This window comes from Cupressus sempervirens, chromosome 5 (genome assembly GCF_028749045.1).
Source record: "Cupressus sempervirens isolate cs-2001-9-10 chromosome 5, ASM2874904v1, whole genome shotgun sequence".
NCBI classification, from domain to species: Eukaryota; Viridiplantae; Streptophyta; class Pinopsida; order Cupressales; family Cupressaceae; genus Cupressus; species Cupressus sempervirens.
In genome coordinates, this window is record NC_143122.1 from 426,962,042 (window position 1) to 426,982,437 (window position 20,396).

Here is a 20,396-nt window from a genome sequence, read left to right on the forward strand (position 1 = left end):
CATGTAACATGCTCGATATCATATTTGAGAAGCATTGGTAATGCTCTTTTTTCTTAGTTAACAAAATATCATGTTCATATCCTCAAATGTATATCTGAGAAGCAACCGATCCGCTCTATTCTATGTATTGGACATAGTATCATGTTCACATACTCAATTTTACATTTGAGATGCATACAATCCTGCACTTTCTTTATAAATGACAAGTTCACATCCATGCATATTAGGTATCTACTCGTGGGAATTGGAACTATTATAATTCTGTGAGGAAGAAGTTTTCAGTAAATGATAATGCATAATAAGTCTTTCATTATAAATGATTGGCTATAACAGCCTGAAGTATTATGTCTGATATCCATGTAAGTAGATACATACCAATAGTCTCCTAGGATGCACCCAAGGCCGGTAGAACCAAGAACAATTGGGTGAAGGGGAAAGATATACTGCAAGAAATAAAGCTATTAATCAGTGTCTTTTTATTAAATAAACATAATAAAAAAGAAAATGATTAAGACCAAGAAAGCTAATGGTTGTCCAAGATATAATCAATTGTTAAGTCGAGCCTTGGTGATCGGGCTGATTAATGCCCATCTAAATCCTTGGCCAAGGTAGATTAGAGGCATGCTTGCCACAAAATGATCAGTAGAGGTCAGGAGTACTAGCTAACAGAGGGAAGGTTGATGAAGGAATTCCTCAACCTTGCCTACTTCTTAGCCAACACTCTAACACCAGTATGCTCAGGATGGCAGGACTATGGTGACCCAAGCCTAACTCGAGGTAGGGAGGGCCTTTCTCGTAAGAGATTGTGTAGGGATATGTTAAGGTCCATGGTTGGGTGGTTAAGCCTATGTCAATGCGTCTCATCTTCAGCAGATGTCGAGGCTTGCACAACTTGTTGACAATTATTTCAATTCATGTAGGAGTTCTAAATCTTTTACTTGCATGTACCTTTTTCTTTACTTTGAAATGAATAGATGTCTATGTAGTTAGCTCAATTGAAATCATAGAATTCAATTGTGGAAGTTAATTCAGTTGTTTTCATATGAAATGGATGTAGTCATTATTTAATGTAGTTTCCATTTATTGTTTCCAAGCTACTTATGTCATTCTGTTATGATATTTGGTTATAGTTTAAGAATATGTTCTTTATTTTCGGTTTAATGAAGATGGTATGTTACAATATATCAGTTAAAGGGAAATCATAAATCTACAATTCCAAGAAGAATTCATTATTATCTGAAGAACAAACTAAATGTGAAATAAGTCCATCTCTATCTTTGATCTTACATTCCTTTACATTATATCCGAGCCTAAATGATAGAGATAAAATAAAAGATAGTGAAATTCAATTTAAATTTCAGACTTACATTCATTCGAAAAGTGCAGTCATGGTGAACCATGTAAGATTCGAGGACAGACTTGAAGGAGCATCAAATTTTTTTTTCTTGGAGTATTCGAATTATGACAATACTTGGAGAATTTGAACTAGATTTGTATGTAGAAGAAAAGAAATCAATGCCGGATAATGATCCAGATTGAACAATATGGAAAAGACATAATAATAAGGTCATGAAAATTATTATCGATGTTAAGGATCATATTCTTCCAACTATATCAAAATTAACAACTGGATATGATATGTTCATGACCATTCAACAATACATGCAAATTGCTCACCTTAAAGCAACTTCTACATATCAAGATGAATGAAGGAGAATCTATTACATCTTATTTCTTGAGAATTTCAGAATTGAAAGATAAACTTTCAACCATTGGAAATAAGGTAGATGATCTAGAGTTGTCATTAATAGCCCATAAAGGTTTACCAACTATTTGGGACTCTATTATTCAAAGTATCAGTGTATGACCCACACTACCAAAATTTGATTAGCTAAAGAATGACTGCACTCAAGAAGAATCAAGGCTAATTACTAGAGAGGTAAGTTGAAATAAAGAGGGAGAAATTCAAGCCCTAAATACAAACACAAACAATAAAGGAAAGAAAAGAATTTTCAAGCGAAAAATAGGCAAGAACAATAATCAAAACTACAAAAACAGAGACCAGTCTAAAATTCAATGCTGTAAATGCAACAAGTTGGACACACTCACTGGTTCTTCCCAGAGAGAAAGAAAGTTCAAGCCTCTACAGCTGAAGTCAAGGAAGCAGAAAATCCACTATTCTTCCTAGCCTTGTTAAGCGAACTAAACTCAAACAAGCGTGCTTGGATAATTGATAGCGGAGCATCTAGACACAACTGAATTTAGATATCAGTTTGAAACTTTTGAAGAACACTCAACAGAAGAGGTCACAATAGGTGATGACTCCACTTATCCAGTGAAAGGAATTGGGTCCTACTCAATTAAATTAAGAACCAGAGTTACCTTGCAATTAAAAGATGTTTAATTTGCACCAGGCATCAAAAGAAATCTGGTCTCATCTTGGGCATAGCAGACCGAGGATATCGTGTCACCTCTTAGGAAGACAAAGTAATATCCTAGCTTAAATATTCTAACATTAAAAATGCAATCTCTATAAGATTTAGAGATGGAAGTTTATATAAGCTCTGTAATGTTTAAAATCAAGCCCTAAATCATGAAGTTTCACAAATTAATGAAATTTGGCATAGAAGGTTAGGACACCTCCATTTTCATGCCCTACCCTCTATAGAGAAAATTGTGACAGAATTACCTCATCTAAAATCCGAATATATTGGAACTTGTGAAGGTTGCACCTTAGGATAGAACTCAAAAGGATCTTTTCCTCATAGTGAACATAAATCAAAAGTTGTATTAGAACTCATCCACACTGTTTTGTGTGGTCCAATGTCAATACCCTCTTTAGGGGGATTAATGTATTATGTGATTTTTGTTGATGACTACTCTAGGAAAACTTGGATTTATTTTCTAAAGCTTAAAGAATCAAATGAAGTATTGATGAAATTTAAAGAATTTAAAGGTTTAGTAGAAAATCAAACTTGGAAGAAAATCAAGACTCTAAGATCTGACAATGGGGGTGAATGCATTTATGAGAACTTTACAGAATTCTGCATTTTTGTTGGAATTACAGTACCTTATAATCCACAACAGAATGGAGTGGTAGAAAGGAAAAACATAACTATCAGTGAATCCGCTAAAGCCATCATGCATGATCAAAATCTTCACAGCTTCTAGGCTAAAACTTCAAATACAATAGTATATATCCAAAATAGATGTCCTCATTCAATCTTAGAAAATATAACTCCTCAAGAAGCCTTTACGGGAAACAATCCAAATTTAAGTCACTTGAAAATCTTTGGCTGTCCTGTATATATACACGTCCTTAAAGAAAAGAGGTCCAAACCAGAACCCTCTGGGAAGAAAAGTATATTTGTTGGGTATAGTGAATCCTCCAAAGGTTATAGAGTTTACATTGGACAAAGAACTATTGAAATCAATAGTGATGTTAAATATGAAGAAGATATTGCATATAACCTCTCTAAAAACATTGAAGAATCAAACAAGGAACCAACTACAAAATTAGATGAAAAGCCTACAATTGAGAATCAGAGAAAGAATTGTTTAGAAGAACATGAACTCTTATCATCAAATTCTAGAAATGTTGAAATCCCTAACAAGAAGAAAAGGCCACTATGAGAAAGAAAGAAGATTGATGAAAACCATAGTTTAAAATATCGTTGTTTTATCTCTGATAAGTCAACGTCTCGCGAAAAGTTTCAGGCGGTGAGAAAATTTGAGTTTTTATCGCCATTTTGGAGGGCCAGGAAATTTGTACTTATCACCACAAGAAGTCAGCGATATATCGCCAATTTCTCGCGATAACTTGCAGTCTTCTCACGGGCGGTGTCCAGTAGTACTTGCGGTAAAAAAATGACATTTCATTGTTTTGTTTGTTGTGTTTGGTGTCTTGGGTGGAGGAGAAGGGTTTTGGAGCAACACCTAAGTGTTTGGTATTGATTTGTAGCAATTTCCAATGGAATAGGAGCAGATTCGAAGCTCTTTCCAAGCAAATCTGGATCCACAAGTAAGTTTCTCAATTTTTTGTTCTTTTGAGTTAAACTTATTTTTTTCTTCCTATACTTGCATATCTTGAATCTAACTTAATTAAGACTCTAGGAATACCATTTATAATGTTCTCTAATACATTTTAGAGTGTAATGACAAAGACCTAACACCATCTTTTTGCAATTTTTCCAAAAACAATCAAGTTTTTCTCAATAATTTCAAAACCTAAAGGCTAATACAGTTTTTGTTTTATTCTCTGATTTTTCAGCAAATATGGCTTCCTCTACACTTGGGTCAGTTGTAGCATCTCCCAATGGTCTCGTAGCATGTCCATCTGGATTCATGGACACACACCCTAAAGGGGCTAGAGACTTTGCATGGAAATATGCCTTTGAAGGAACAAAGTATAATAGTGTCATATGCATGAAATGTGAAAAACAAGTCCGAGGAGGCATATCTCATTTGAAGTACCACCTTGCCGGTATAGAAAAGCGTGACACAAGGATTTGTGATGCAACTATGGAGGAAATAAAAAGGGAGATGATTGCTTTGCTTAGTGCCCAAGAAGAGAAGAAGTTGAAAAGGGAAAGGGCAAAATTGGCTATGAGGGCAGCCATTTACGAATTGCAAGGTATGTTTCCTTTTAAGAATCGTTTATTATTTTCTAATTATGACTAATGATTGTGCTAAATAATTATCATGATTCATAATGAAATGATGTGGGTTTTGTCATGTGACTAGGTATCCTAGTCACCCTTGATGAAGAAGAAGTAGTTGAGAGGATAGTGGGCTCTTTTCATTGCCCACAGATCTGCGCATGGAACACACCTACCCTTGGCAGGTCCTCAGGCTCAACTTCCACATCTGTTGGTTCTAGTAGACCATAAAACTCTTCTATTGATGGTTATTTTGTGCATAGAAACACACTTGGAGCACAATCATCATTGGAGGGTACTAGATGGAACCGTGATGTGCATGAGCAACTTGACATTCAATGTGCTGATTTTTGGTTTTTTAACAAGCTCTCCTTCAATGTTGCAACAAGTCCATATTTTTTGAATTTTGTGATTGGTTGTATGGTAGTGGGAAAGGGCTACAAGCCACCTACTCCTATAGCCTTGAGTGAGAGGTACTTCACTTGTTTCAAACTTTAACAGTTTTACAGTTTTACAATTTACTTGTTTATGTTGAAAGTAACTTTTCTTAATCAAAGTTGTGTACTTAAAGTTAATCTCATTTTTTATTTTGTGCTTGTAGATTGTCGAAAGATGTTGTTTCTAGGGGTAAAGATGTGGTTGAAGAGAAAAGGTTAGAATGGAAACAGTATGGCTGCACCCTACTTTTAGATTGATGGACGGATGAAAGAAACCATACCATCATCAACTTTTTAGTTTCTTGCAAGGATCAAGTAGTCTTTCTTAAATCCTTGGATGCCTTGGACAAGATAAAGACGGTTGAGACTTTGGCTCGAATGCTAGAGAATGTTGTGATGGAGGGTGGGGCTGAAAATGTGGTGCAAATCATAACCGACAATGTAGCAACATATGTGGCAGTGGGTAGGATCTTACAAGAAAAGCATAACACACTCTTTTGGTCTCCTTGTGCAGCACATGTTATTGACCTTCTTATGGAGGATATGGGGAAATTGGATTGAGTGAAACTGGTTGTAAAGGAAGCAAGGATGATAACAAAATATATCTACAATCACCCTTAGGTCCTTCGCTTGATGAGAGACTACACTAAAGAGAAGGAGTTGCTTAGACCGGCAGTCACAAGATTTGCAATGATTTTTTAAATGTTGCAAAGTGTTCTTCATCATATGAATCCTTGAGACAAATTTTGGTGTGTCCAAAATGGCTACAATCAAGTTATTCAAAGAAGGTCGATAGGCAGAGTGTTGCACACATTGTGTTTGACATCCAGTTTTTTGATCAAGCTACAAAAATTGTGGATGTAACTTGGAAACTTCAAAATTTGATTTTTTTTGTACTTATTAATCAAGTCTTTCATTATAAATCTATAACTGTACTCTCTGATTAATAATTGTTTTCTATTTTTCAATTGTAGGTGGTGAAGCCCTTGGTTAGAGTTCTCCGCTTGGTAGATGGGGAACAAACCCCAATGGGGTCCCTTAATGAGGCCATGGATAGGGCAAAAGAGGCTATAAGAAATAAGTACAGGGGAGAGCCTAAAATTTCAGCCCTTATGGGATATTATTGATAGGAGATGGAGCAATCAGCTCCACCAACTCATTCATGCAGCGGGGTATTTTCTCAACCCTTGTTATTGCTTCTCTCCATCATATGCGGATCCCAATGGAGAGGTCATGGATGGCTTTAGTGAATGCATGTAGAGGATGGTACCTGACATTGTGGTGAGAGACCTCATTGTGGCCGAGATGGAAGTGTATCAAAATGCAACGGGCAAACTATTCTCCTCAGCCTTAGCAAAGAGAGGCAGACACTCGTAGACTCTTGGTACAATATTTGGAATTTGGAGTCTCTCACATGCATGTTAAGTAGATAAATAAGCTACAAAAACTTGTCCTCATCTTGCTTTCTAACTCTTTAATATTTATTTTGCAAATGCTTGGTAGCGAAATTGGGGTGGTAATGTCCCAAATCTGTAAAAGATTGCTCACTCTTCACATCTTATGTCAGCCTTGTAGCTCATCTAGTTGTGAGCATAATTGGAGCTTGTTCGAATCTATTCACACAAAGAAGAGGAACAAGTTGGCACAAAAATGCCTAAATGAATTTGTGTTTGTGCATTATAACCTCAAGTTGCGCAAAAGAAAGGTAATGGCAGCAACAATTGAGCCACTTGATCTGGATGACATAGATCCTTTTGGCAATTGGATAGCACAGGAGTAGACTTCACTGTTCACTGAGGATGAAATATATGGGTTGGAGAGGGAGGCTATGGAGGAGGGTGGTGTTGCAGTGGGACTAGATGACATTCAGGAGGAGGGCAGTGAGAGTGAGGACAATGACAGTGAGCATAGTGATGAGGATGAGGATGATGAGTCATTGCCAGGGCCAACACCAACACCACCGCAGATGACTGCTACAGCTAGAGCTGCTAGACCCCCTCCCTCTCCATAGTTTTTACTAGAACTATTGGGATGGGGAAGAGGAAGATGTAGACTAGTTTCATATTGAACTTGACATTTGTATTTGCTTATATTTTGACAAAAACAATTCGGTTTATACTATTTGTAGCTTGTTTTAGAGTTCAGAGTCTGTGACTACATCGGCGTTCCACATGAAGATGCAATTTTGTTACTTATTGCATTTATATATATCTAGATCAGCTTGTTTGGTTTGTTTACTCATTTTACTGACTCAATACATGCATCTACTTATTGAATTTTCTGAAAAAAAGTGCATTTTAAATTAAATTAAAGTCATGTTTTAAATTCCCAATATTTTCCCTAGAAGTCGTTGATTTCTCTCTGATATTTGTCGAGAAATTTATTGTTGGCCTTGCCGAGAAGTGGCAAAGAATGAGAGGTTGAACTATGATGAAAACAATGTAGAACCTAATGAAATCTTTGGAGAAAGTAAGAAAACTAGAAGTTATTCATGCTATGTTGCTCTTATATCTGAACTCATCAAATCTAAACCATCGAGTGTTGACAAGGCCTTAAGATGCAATTATTGAAGAATATCAATCTATGTAAAAAATGATGTTTGGAATGTTGTACCTAGACCTAAGGACAAATTAGTTGTCTCCTCTAAATGGTTATTTAAAATCAAACATGCACTAGATGGGAGTATTGAAAAACACAAAGTTAGATTCATTATCAAGGGATTTTCTCAAAAGGCTAGAACTGATTATGAAGAGACTTTTGCAATAGTTGCTTGATACACCTTTGTTAGAACCATTATTGCTATTGCAGCACCCAAAGGATGGAAGGTTCATCAAATGGACGTAAAGACTACCTCTTTGAATGGTGTTATTGATGAAGAAGTATATCTAGAACAACCAGAAGGCTTTGTCACTCATGACAAGAACTCCTATGTGTGTAAATTAAAGAAGGCTCTCTTTAGCCTTAAACAAGCCCCTAGGGCATGGTATGAAAGGATAGACGGTTATCTTACCAAACTAGGATACTCCAAAAAAGAAGTTGATCCTAATAGATATTTTTAATTATCAGATGGTGACATGCTAATTCTTGTTCTATATGTTGATGAATTACTAATAATAGGGGAAGATCATCTTATCGTAAAATGCAAATAGGATCTTGCATCTAAGTTTGGTAGAAAAGATCTGGGTCTTCGACACTATTTTTTGGGTCTAGAAGTATGGCAAAAGGAGAACTACATTTTCCTAAATGAAGGAAAATACACTATTGACATTTTGACCAAATTTGGAATGATGGACTATAAGCCATTATCCACACTGATGGAAACAAATCTTCATAGTTAAAAGTGGTGCATTTGAATCTGAACCTATAGATCCTTCTTACTATAGGCAGATAATCAGACCTCTAATGTACTTGGTGAATGCTCGCCCTGATATTTGTTATGCAACAAATGCATGAAGTCAATTCATGTGTGAACCTAAGAAGATTCATCTTATGGCAGCCAAGAACATCTTGAGATACGTGCGTGGTATCATTGGACTTGGCCTAAAATATGACAATGTTGAGATTCAACTTCAAGGGTATTCAGATTTTGACTGTGCCAACAGTTCCATCGATCGCAAAAGTACTATAGTATTTTGTTTTAACCTTGGATCTACTATGATATCTTGGTTTAGTAGGAAGCAGTCAACAATTTCTTAGAGTTCCACTAAAGCTGAATATCTAGCCGCCTCTATGGGAGCTCGAGAAGTAGTATGGTTAAGGAAGTTATTGGTTGGACTATTTGGGAAGTCATTGAATTCCACAATTATACATTGTGATAATCAAAGCTGCATTCCATAACAGATCCAAGTGTATAGAGATTACCTAACACTACATCACAGATATGGTAGAGAAGAATGACATCAAGTTGCTATATATCAGCACAAAAGAACATAATGCCATTATATTTGCCAAACATCTTGGAAAGCTTAAAGTGGAATACTTTAGAGGTAAATTTGGTATGACTAAAATGTAATTGTAATTCCTAAGATTAAGTCTTGGTCATGTTTAAATTTAATAGATACATTCATTTATATTTTAAATGTTAAAAGAGTTACAATGTTGTTTATATCATGAAAGGTGACAACTTTTCATTTGATGTATTTATGAGGTTGCTATTATAAGGTCACGATCTTTTGACTTGTTATCATGATAGACTACATTAAGTTGTTCTCTCGAAATGTGCCAAAGATCATGATAACAAACGTATCATGATTGACTACATTAAGTTGTTGTCCTGGACTGTGCCGGAAATCATGATACTGAGATTGTTGTTCTTGAGTTCTTGATTTGTGGTCATGATAGACTACATTACATTGTTGTCCCAAAATCTATCAGAGATCATGATCACTAATGTATCACAATAGACTACATTAAGTTGATGTCCAAGAGTTTGTCGGAGATTGTGGTACTTGCCATAATGGAAACCATGTTGTTTTTGAGATCAAGGTTGTTATCTGATAGACTATGTTCAATCATTGTCCCAGAATGTGTCGGATATTAGATAACTCATATCCTTCTAGGATATACTTGTTTATAGGCTTCTTGATGTTGATGCTAGCACTTATATGTGATGAGATTACCGAATTTAGATCATAAATTTTAAAATAATCATATTGGCTATATCCTCCCTTGCTAAGAGGGAGTGTTAGAGTTATAGCTTCAATTGGATTGTTGCTCTCAGTAAATCACAGTAAAATAATATGTATGACTATAAGAAAATCATATTATATATATATACATATATATACTTACATAATATGTTACACTCAGACTTTGTGCTTTATCATACATCAATGATTTAACTAATTTACTATATCTTCTCTCGGACTTGTCTGCATGTTAATGTTTGGTAGTTTCTTTCCGATAACTCTATGGATACACATGTCATTATATATGAGATATAATTCTATGTGAGATATACACTTATTATATGTGAGAAATATATATATATAACAATAATTAAGTTTATATAAATTAATTATTTGATTATTGAATAGACATGTCTATTCAATAATCTATGCTCAATATAAATGAGAGGATGTTGCATATTGAAAACATATACCTCAACAGGCAATGTCATTACATTTGCAACAGATCCAGAAAAATCAACATGGTATTAGAGCAGGTTGTTGCAAATGAGAAAGGATTAATGAAATCTTTCTAAGGTCAACGAAAATTTTCAAATTTGAGATTAATATTTATTTCTCCCTAGTGAGGGATTGATCGTAATAAAAAATTTCTAAGAATATGTTGATTCAAACATCATCATGCTTCCGGCAGAGGGAGAGAGGGAAGGAGATACCATACATCATCACGTGGAAGAGAGGGAATGCAGGTGGTAGAAAGAAGTCAGAACCCGTGACCATCCATCTCTCCAATCAATACAACTCCCTATCCAGCCAATCTATCTATCCAATTCTTGGGTGGGAGGGCTAGGTAGGTTCGTCTTCATACATTCGCCATCTTTCCAATGATCAGAGGGAACGCACCCGTCAGGAGAATTTTAAACAAAATGATTATATTCGGGAGTTTTATATATAAATATATCTCTAATACGTACCGGAAGTGCATGCAGTCACGAAAGGAAGAAAGTCAAATTTAATTGATAGTAAGGCAGGGAAGTGCAAAGCGGTGAATGGACATCTGACATGGACGATGTCCCTGCCAAATAACTACTTGCAAAGGGGAAAAGAATAAAAACGAAATGACTCAAAGTGATTTGAACAACCATTATTTGGGAAAGCCAAGGAATTTGATTGTTAACGGTCATGTGACAACCGCATGGGAAAAAGTAATGCATGCCATCATAGACCCCAGATACAAGTGGGCAAGGTATGAAACGTAGTTAATATCATCGAAAGGTAATGTTATTTAATATTTAAGATATCAAGATTTATAATGTTATTTAAAGTTGTTTAGAGGTATTGTGCATTATATAAGGTATTTGATGTATAACAATAATATGTATATTATTGTTATATATATGATGAAGTCTTTAATTATATTTTGAATATTGCATTATTGATTTTGTCAGTATGAGAACATGATCGTGGGATATAATTTATTATTTAAACATAAGGAATATGAATATATTTATAATTCGATATAATGTTTGTTAAACATAAAGAGATTCCTTATGAGAATAATAAAAAATAAAAAATAAAAATAAAATAAAGTATATATATTTTGATTTCTATACATCTTTAAGAATTATGTTCTTGAAAACATAAAATAATAAGTTATGTTGTTAGTAATAGACATGAGTTAAATTTACTAACATTTTAATCAATGCTAACATATTCTTATTTGTATATGCACTATAAGAGCCACATGCCTTGATCTTTTCCTTTGAACATGTTATTGCAAGTAGAGGGAGATTAAGATTTAGAGGGAGTTTGACATTTCATTATGGGCAACCTTGAAAGAGAGGGAGCGAGATAGAAGATATGATTTAGTCAACCTTTGGTAATTTTGATTGTTGATTCAGAGGGAGTAAACCATGCTGATATGGATTCTCTAGTGATCAATAAATTGTTGCAGTCATGAGGACCGTGATTCACACATCGTGACCATGTGATTTAAATGGGCCTACCCCCTGTGTATATCACGAGGAAGTGACGACTTCCAAAATGATCATCACTTGTATTTGGAGAAGTTGTTGTAAGGTGACGATCTTACAATAAACTTGTATTATGAGATAAAATAAATTGAGTAAATGTTGAATGTCTTGTATCTCAACATTCTGGGAGGCCATTACTCTTAGAGTACTTGGTGAATATCATTGATTTTCTGGGATGCCAATACTCTTGATATCAAATATGATATCTAAACGTTTTAAGTGGTGAATATCATTAATGTTATGGGAGGCCAATACTCTTGATATCAAATGTGATATCAAACCTTTTTTTTTTTTGAGTACTTGATGAATATCGAATGTCAATATTCTAGGAGATCAAGACTCTTGATATCAAATGTGATATCGTACCCTAGTTTGAGAAATTGATGAATATCATATGTTGATATTCTGGAGATCAATACTCTTGATATCATATGCTATATCCTTAATATTACTAATTGTGTAATATTTGTCTTGTGTTTATCTTCCCTTGCTAAGAGGGAGTGTTAATGTTTGGTAGCTTTTGTTGGATAACTCTATGGATATACATGTCATTATATTATGAGATATAATTCTATGTGAGATATAAACTTATTATATGTGAGAAATATATATATATATATATATATATATGGATGCTAGTGTTAATGTTTGGTAGCTTCTATCGGATAACTCTATGGATATACATGTCATTATATTATGAGATATAATTCTATGTGAGATATAAACTTATTATATGTGAGAAATATATATATATATATATAACAATAATTAAGTTTATATAAATTAATTATTTGATTATTGAATAGACATGTCTATTTAATAACCTATGCTCAATATAAATGAGAGGATGTTGCATATGGAAAACACATACCTCAACAGGCAATGCCATTACATTTGCAGCAGATCCAGAAAAATCAACACTGCATATTATATATAATCATGCTCAATCAGGCACTATACCGTGAAGTCACCAAAGATCACATTAGTGATTTATATATGGTGATCAGGACTTTTGCTATTCCCAGATTGCCGTTGATTTAAAGCATGCATCTGTTATGCAGATCATAGTAATATTGATTAGTGTTAACAGACTACTAATAAGGGGCATGACCACGTAAGATCAGGACCCTATGTGGTTTATGCCATGTAAGGGTCACGTCCTTACATAGTCATGACCCTCCACACAGATATATATATATATATGCCGTGCGATCAAGCAGAAAGGACACAAATCACATTGGCAATCTCCTTTATACATTGTGATCTGCACTCATATATACAGCGACCATCTTCCTCAGCAAATATAATATTATTCTGAATATTAAGAATTAGGATTATTAGTTGCAGTATATATATATATCAGTTAAAGGGCAATCACGGACCTGCAGATCCAAGAAGAATTCATTATTATCTGAAGAACAAACTAAATCTGAAATAAGTCTATCTCTATCTTTGATCTTACATTCCTTTACAGGTCTCTCTTCTCCCAATATTGGAAAAGATTGTACCGTCGAAAATTTCAACATTTCCAATATACTGAAATATTATTAAAGTGTCACAAAGGAAATTGATAAAAATCTTCTGTATCAGTCCTGTCCAGGGGCAGTCAAAAAGACTGAAGGAAAATATTTTAATATTTACCCTTATTTGATAAGGGATAAGACCGTGCCTTCATAATTCTCATACAAATGGAGATAAGATTTTGAGGTAGATTATATTTGTCTCCAAGGCTATAGTGATTTATTAGTTCCTTCCTGCCTTATAGATAAGGCAGGGAACTTTGTTCCCAGTTTCCATATCAATTAATTTAGGCAGCAGAAAAAATCTGAAATCATTAAGTTTGTAGTCAATTTATTTAAAGATAATTTGTTTGCTGAAATTCTAATTTTTTTATTGGACTTTGGTCATTTTCCTGGGGTTAAAGTGTTTAAATAAATTAAATTTAAAAAGAAAGAAAATGAAATGAATGAGAGCTATTAAATGCATTTATATTTTTATTGGACTTTGGTCGTTTTCCTGGGTTTAAAGTGTTTAAATAAATCAAATAAAAAAATAAAAAAAATGAAATGAGTGACAGCTATTAAATGCATTTGTACAAGGATGGTGAAATTTCAACATAGACTACCTCAAATTGACGACTTGCACCTATCAAAAAATATGTATCTTCTACAGCGGGTGCCTGTCAAAAAATAAGTGAATGAACATTGCAGAAATTGATAATATATCACATACTGAGCGTTTTGTGTTTTGTAAAGAGAATATTTGTTTCATTCTTAAAACAATGGTTTTCCAATTTCTCTTAAAGCATGAGACCTACCTGAAAGGGTTTTTTTCCCCTCTGCCACGTAATGTGATAAATTTTGTATTTGCATATGGTGATTTTTAGAAAAAAAAAATATAATGAAAATTAGGTTTTTTGATATGTAACTTTTAGAAAACAAACGAATATATTATACTATGTATTTTTTATAATTCCTTCTATCTTGTTTGTCAAGTGTTTGACTATTTAATTACTGGGATTTAAACAATCGTTTGTAAAATATTATTTTAATATTTAGAAACTGGAATTTTATAATAAGAATATCAATTTGTAATAGTTTTTACTAGATTAGAAGAGATTAAAGGGTTCTCATTCCAAACACATTGATTAGATTAATTTGTGCTTGCCAATCTATTTGTTATTGAAAGAATCAGAAATGTTGAATTCTATTATGATTAAAATGACAACATTTACTAAAAAATAACATTTAAATAAATCTAATAATGAAAATAATAATCTGCAGTAAGATTATTGACATTTAAGTAAAAAATTCTAACATTTTTATCATGTCGTATATTTTAGTTATTATATTTTAAACAAACCATAACATATAATTATACTATTCTTCTTTAATTCAAACAATTTGTCAAGACATTATTTTTTGATAGATTTGTCAAGACATTATTTAATTAGTTTAAAAGTATTAAAAAATTAGCTGAGTCTATTCTCTTTAGAAATGATATATTTTAGTTTCTTAAATTCATTTCTTTAATTTTAAAGACTACTGAATATTTCTTATATTTGTTAATTTTAAAGACTACTGGAGTTTGGTTGTTGTGTATATTGTCTGACGGAGCATCGAATTGCAGCATACTGGATGTTTCTTGCATATTGTTTTATTGGGTCTTTCTGGGTGCTACACATGAGACCAAATTGATGTTTGACATTCGAAACTGGATTGTTGTGAATATCAAAGTTCTTTTGATAATTTTGCAGCGCTCAAATTCACAATATCTGGCAGTTCGGTTTAAATTTCAAAAGCTTTAACTAGCCATTAAAGAGGAGGCATGTATTGCTATGCTAAAGCTTGTATATAAATGCCAGCAAACAAGTTAAAGAATTGTGAGTGTGGCTGATTTCTAGAAGTAATGTTCTGATCACGCATAATTTGTGGTTCTCGAACTCATGTCCAATACTGCAAGATTGAATACTTTGTATGAATGATTAACAACTGTATTGGAGACCTAATTTGTAATGGAATGAACCAATTCATGTCATTTGAGTTTTATGAGATAAAAGACAGAATAGAGCAGCATGAGTGCAGCAATTTTCAGTTGTGGGGAAAATACATGGCTTCGAACATGGCTTTGAAAAAATCAAGAAAGACATTGTTAAATTGCAACGGAACTTAGCCCAAAATCTTCAATCCAATATGAGGACTGAAATAATGAGCATATATGATGAGTACTACAAATTCCCTCCACAGATTCAGAAATAATTACCCTTCATGGATAATGTGAACTTTCATCCAATGCTGCAAAACAAGAGTGATGTGGCAAAAAGTAAATATTATGATTTGGCTCAAGATCTTGTAATAGACAGGCGCAGAAATTTGTATGACAATAGTCAGCTTGCTAGTGGTCTTGAAAAGGAAGACCAACCTGCCCATGATCACATGGAAGGTGTTGAACATGGTACATGTCTATTGACAGGTAGTATGGAGGTAGAAGGCTCTTGCGGGGATACCGAAACTAGTGCTTTGGATGAGCATGTTGAGATCGAACTGGAGGAGATTGTCTAGCTAACCAATGATGAGGACTCAACATTTCTTGTGAGTATTGATCCAGACCTATGGGTCTATACATATGATAAGGATTCTTCTTGTGGAAAATTTATTCTGAATATGATGTTGACCCTAAGTCTTTCTTACATCTAGGTATAAAAGAGGACGCTGATGATATGGATATGATAATTGTGTCGTTCCAACATTTGTAGATAAATCAGAAAATGTGTCACATGACAACCCTTACCGCTTAGATGAATTTGGAGTACAACCTTTATCATTGCAAGATTTGAAGGGAAGATTGTTAGCTACAGAGGAGAGGGGTATACAAGTTTTAACAAGGGCAGATGAGTCTCATAAATAAATTGAAGATCTTATGTGGAAAACTCAAATGAATGAGAGGCAAACAAAGAATCCGTGTGGGATCACTAGTACTCAATTGCACACAATCAAAGAAGCTTTTGAAAGGTTAAAACCAGATTATTTTCAGTTGTTCTGGTATAAGGATCTCCATATCAAGTTTGTGGAAGATAAGGAAAAGGAGATAGATGGATTATGTCTCCAACTAAGTATGATACTATACTCATTGCATCGGTCTGAAAATCAGACTTCTATTGCAGCCACCCACAAGGAAGATGAAGTTAAATATATAACCATGGAGGTGGTACAAATTGTTGAAGGTATCAATACCATTTGTGGGCATGAAAACAAGAACAATGTTTCCACCATTCTCCATTCTGATGAGGCACTTTTTGCTAATGAAGACCACAAGGACCAGCAAGAGGTCAAACACGAGTTCTGATTTTTACAACAACTACATGATTTCACCATATCATGGGGTAGAGACGAGCCAAGTGATTTTACTTCAAAAGCTATGTGTGATGGTGATTATTTTGTTGATGAAGGCATTCATTTTAGAGATGATACTTATGGTGAAGTAGAGAGTTCCAAAATTTGTCCATAGTGTGCCCTTGGGGTTTTTTAAAGCTTACCTAGAGATTTATCACCTAGTTCTTATGATATGGCAGTTACCAACTTATTGAGCGGTGATTTTATCTTTTTGCATACTCCAATTATCAATGGCTTCCCAGCTTGGACTGTTAGTAGATTTTCAGGTTTGGCTTGGCCTATAGGGGTTAGTGGCTTGCTTGCAGAAGAGTGGGAACCACACATGTTGTGATATATTCCATATGAGATGTTTATCTTCCTAGTTCAATGACATAGTAATGATAGTGTTGACATTCTTGATGCTGACTTGACTTATGGCAGCGACATCTTGATGTAGGACGGGTTGGTTTCCTTGCATATGGATAGTGTGTTTGACATCCAGTCATTTAGCTGGCTGATTCCAAAGCTTGGTGATTCACTGCTCATCTATTTCTACACCTAGGATCGTGATGACAGGCTGGTTTAGGATCCAAGTGATAGCAGGATGCATGTTCTGCATTTTGTGGATTATATTGTGATACTACATGGTTTGAGGCTTATGATCAGAGTTGTGCAACCAATAGACGCATCAGAATTTTAGAGATTGACTTGGGACCTAGGAATTACATTGATTAAAGAGTTGCAATTGGACACCTTTCTTCATGGTGTTATAGGATATGGTTTTAGGATGGGCTACAGAGCTACTTGCAGATGTATATGGGATCTTGGTACTGATTTCTTGAGGACAAGCAATCTCGAGGGAGGACTGTAATGTCCCCCTTTTGGGACATTAGGAATCCCAAAGTTAAATTCGCATAATATTAAATTTGGCTTATGAGAGTTTAAAATCAAATCTATAAAATGACTTAATTTAATATTATAAAGTGGGTTATAAGGTGACAAAAGAAGATGATGAAAGATAGAGAAGTGGAAACTGAAGAGTCACAACTTGATGCACTAAAAGGAGACTCATTTTGGGCATGCTTGAATTTGAGATTGATTTTTTGGTTTCTCTTTGGAGAATGTAAGGAAGCTTCAACTTCTATTCAAGATCTGAGGACGCAAACCCCTAGGTTCTTCTTTGGTGGATTGGATGTAGCCCCAATTCATCATCTATGGTGGATTCACATCAGAATTCACATATGAGATTACAGGTGCATTTATAGTTTCTCTCCAATCTTACAGTGTAGCTGTATTTAAGATTTTGGATTTTGATATCTGGTTCTTTGGTAGATTGAACGTAGCCTCGATTCATTATCTATGGTGGATTCACATTTGAGATTACTGGTGTATTTATAGTTTCTCTCCAATCTAACTGTGTAGTTGTATTTAAGATTTTGGATTTTGATATCTAGTAATTGTATTGATGATGTATAATGCAATAACATATTTGAGCTATTTTAATGAGCATTTATCAGTTTATTTGCTGGTTTATATTACTGGTGTGTTTTGCATGAGTTATCTATTTAGTGCTGAAATCTGTTAATGAGAAAATTGGTAGAATATCCATTCAGGATATTACAATCAACCATCCTCCATCATGATCGACCACCTTGAACCGTTGGCTTCCACCTTGATGTGGGCCATTACTGCTTCCATAAAACTGCAAGCTAGACAACTTAAACTCCACTGCTTCCAAATACTCGCCCTTCACTTCCATGTTGCAAGATATCTTACCACTCTGAACACCACTTGCCCAACGGGAGGAATCACTTTCCTTAAATCTTGGAAAATCCCTACACTGCATTTGTCGCACCAAAAAACATCATTCGAAATCGCAAGAATGGCAATATTTTTTGAGGCCCCACTATATTTCACTTTACAACTAGGTCCACTATTTCAATCATGGCGAGGGGCACTAAAATTTGGCCTTACCACTAGGCAAGGGATGCAATACCTTAGTCCCAGCCCTAGGAGATTTAAAACAACTCCACAACACCATGTGTATTCACTTGAGTTTGTCAACTTATCAAGATTTATAAGTATTTATCTATATAAAAATATTAAGAAACATAGATGTTGTTTGTACTGCTAGGTATAGATATTATTGCTACATTTATTTTACATACAACCCAAAACAAATTCAACCATCAAAATTTTTTGTCCTTTTTGAACTGAATCCACAAACTTGAACTAGATTCTTGTTTGTTTTGCAATATTAATAGAAGACAATTCTGTTGTTTGGGCATCCGACTTCTATAATTTGGTTTACAGTTGTCAGCTGGTATAATTAAAGAGATCATAGTAGAGATTCATTCCTGTATCTTGTGAACACTGAAAAGCTACATTGCTGACATTAATGGGATAAATTCCATATCTTGGTGGTGGTATGACAGTTACAAGGAAATAAGAATTGATTCCTCTTAATTTTCATTTTAACATACAAAAGGCTCGTGAATTTGGTCTGTTTTCTGGTTGATTGGAAAATCATTGTATCTTAAACAAGATTGCATGGTCATCTAGTAACTGTTCATGTACCCTTTGTTTTATATCTTCAGACCCTTACACCTTAAGTGTGATGGCGACTTTTTTGCATTCAGGCAGTTCTATTGTTTTCTCAAAAGAAAATGTCAATATGTGCTGTTTAAAACTATGTTTCAAGAATGAGTTTTGGTTTTGTTCAAACTCTAAAAATTTGCATGTGTACAGATTCGAGCTCAGCTGGCTGCTTGTGGTTCCCCTATAATTGGTGATTCTATTTACATGCCGGCTACAATTAATATGATAATGTCTCCTCACCTATATCCATTTGCAGAAGCTGAATGCAAGAAAGAAGTGAGGAATAGAGAGGTTATGAATTCTGCAATTGATCAGTGGAAATCACAGCATGGTAAGGAACCAGATCTTGCTATTGGTCTTAAAGCATGTGAAATCTCTTGGAATGATGGTGAGTGTACTTACCAAGCTGGGATGCCTTGGTGGGGGTCCAATTGATGGGTGCCAAGCATTGCACTCTGGACAGCTGATGTCAATTCAAAAAATATGTAATTTATTCTTTTCTCCATTTGATTTAACCCCTTCTTCATGGAGGTGTTCTTTAGAAAGGTGCTGAAAGATGAATTTTGTGAAGTCACCTTTTCTTTAAGTTGTATGATGTATTTACCTTCAAATTGAAAGAAATGGTAGCTGAAGCATATTGTGTTTCATGCAAGTATACATTGGTCAATGTTCATGTAACATTAGTTAAAAGTTTTATTCGTAGAATGATGTCAAACCAACTCTGCATGCTCATGGACCTGCTAATGATTTTTTAAGTATCTCTCACCAAGGAACTCTTTTGTGGCTCTATGTTGTCATTTTGGTTTTCTTGAGATTTCTGTCCCCCATATTTGGCTGTTCTCAAATTCTTCAAAATTTTCCAATTTGCCCATTTTTTATAGTTTTTCTTTGAAAAATTGCTTCAGATTAAGAAATCTCTTATAAAAAGGATATACTTGAAAAGGATTCTTAATGTAGTACCCAAGTACCCCTCTAGTGATGGCCCTCCTTATTTACTGTAGATACTCGATTTGTAGGGATAGTAGATAAGAGCTTTTTAGTTCTTTCTCTATATTCAAGGAACACAATCATTTTCAATGAAGGGACTAAAATTTTTGTTTGTGACAAAGCATTGGTAATATCAAATGATGGGGTACTTGTAATAAAATTCTATACTCGCTCCATTTCAACATTG

At 34.3% G+C, this 20,396-nt stretch overlaps 1 protein-coding gene across 2 annotated transcripts in view; it reads left to right on the forward strand.

The window, feature by feature from the left end:
* Positions 1-20,009, forward strand: part of LOC149556613 (Pseudouridine synthase family protein) — a 170,103-nt gene extending 150,094 nt beyond the window's left edge. For both annotated transcript variants that reach the window (XM_089831007.1, XM_089831009.1), the window contains exon 9: positions 19,373-20,009. In XM_089831007.1, coding sequence (XP_089687133.1) covers positions 19,373-19,657 — 285 coding nt within the window. In that variant the 3' untranslated portion in view covers positions 19,658-20,009. The remainder of the gene's footprint in view (positions 1-19,372) is intronic.
* Positions 20,010-20,396: the final 387 nt, after the last annotated feature.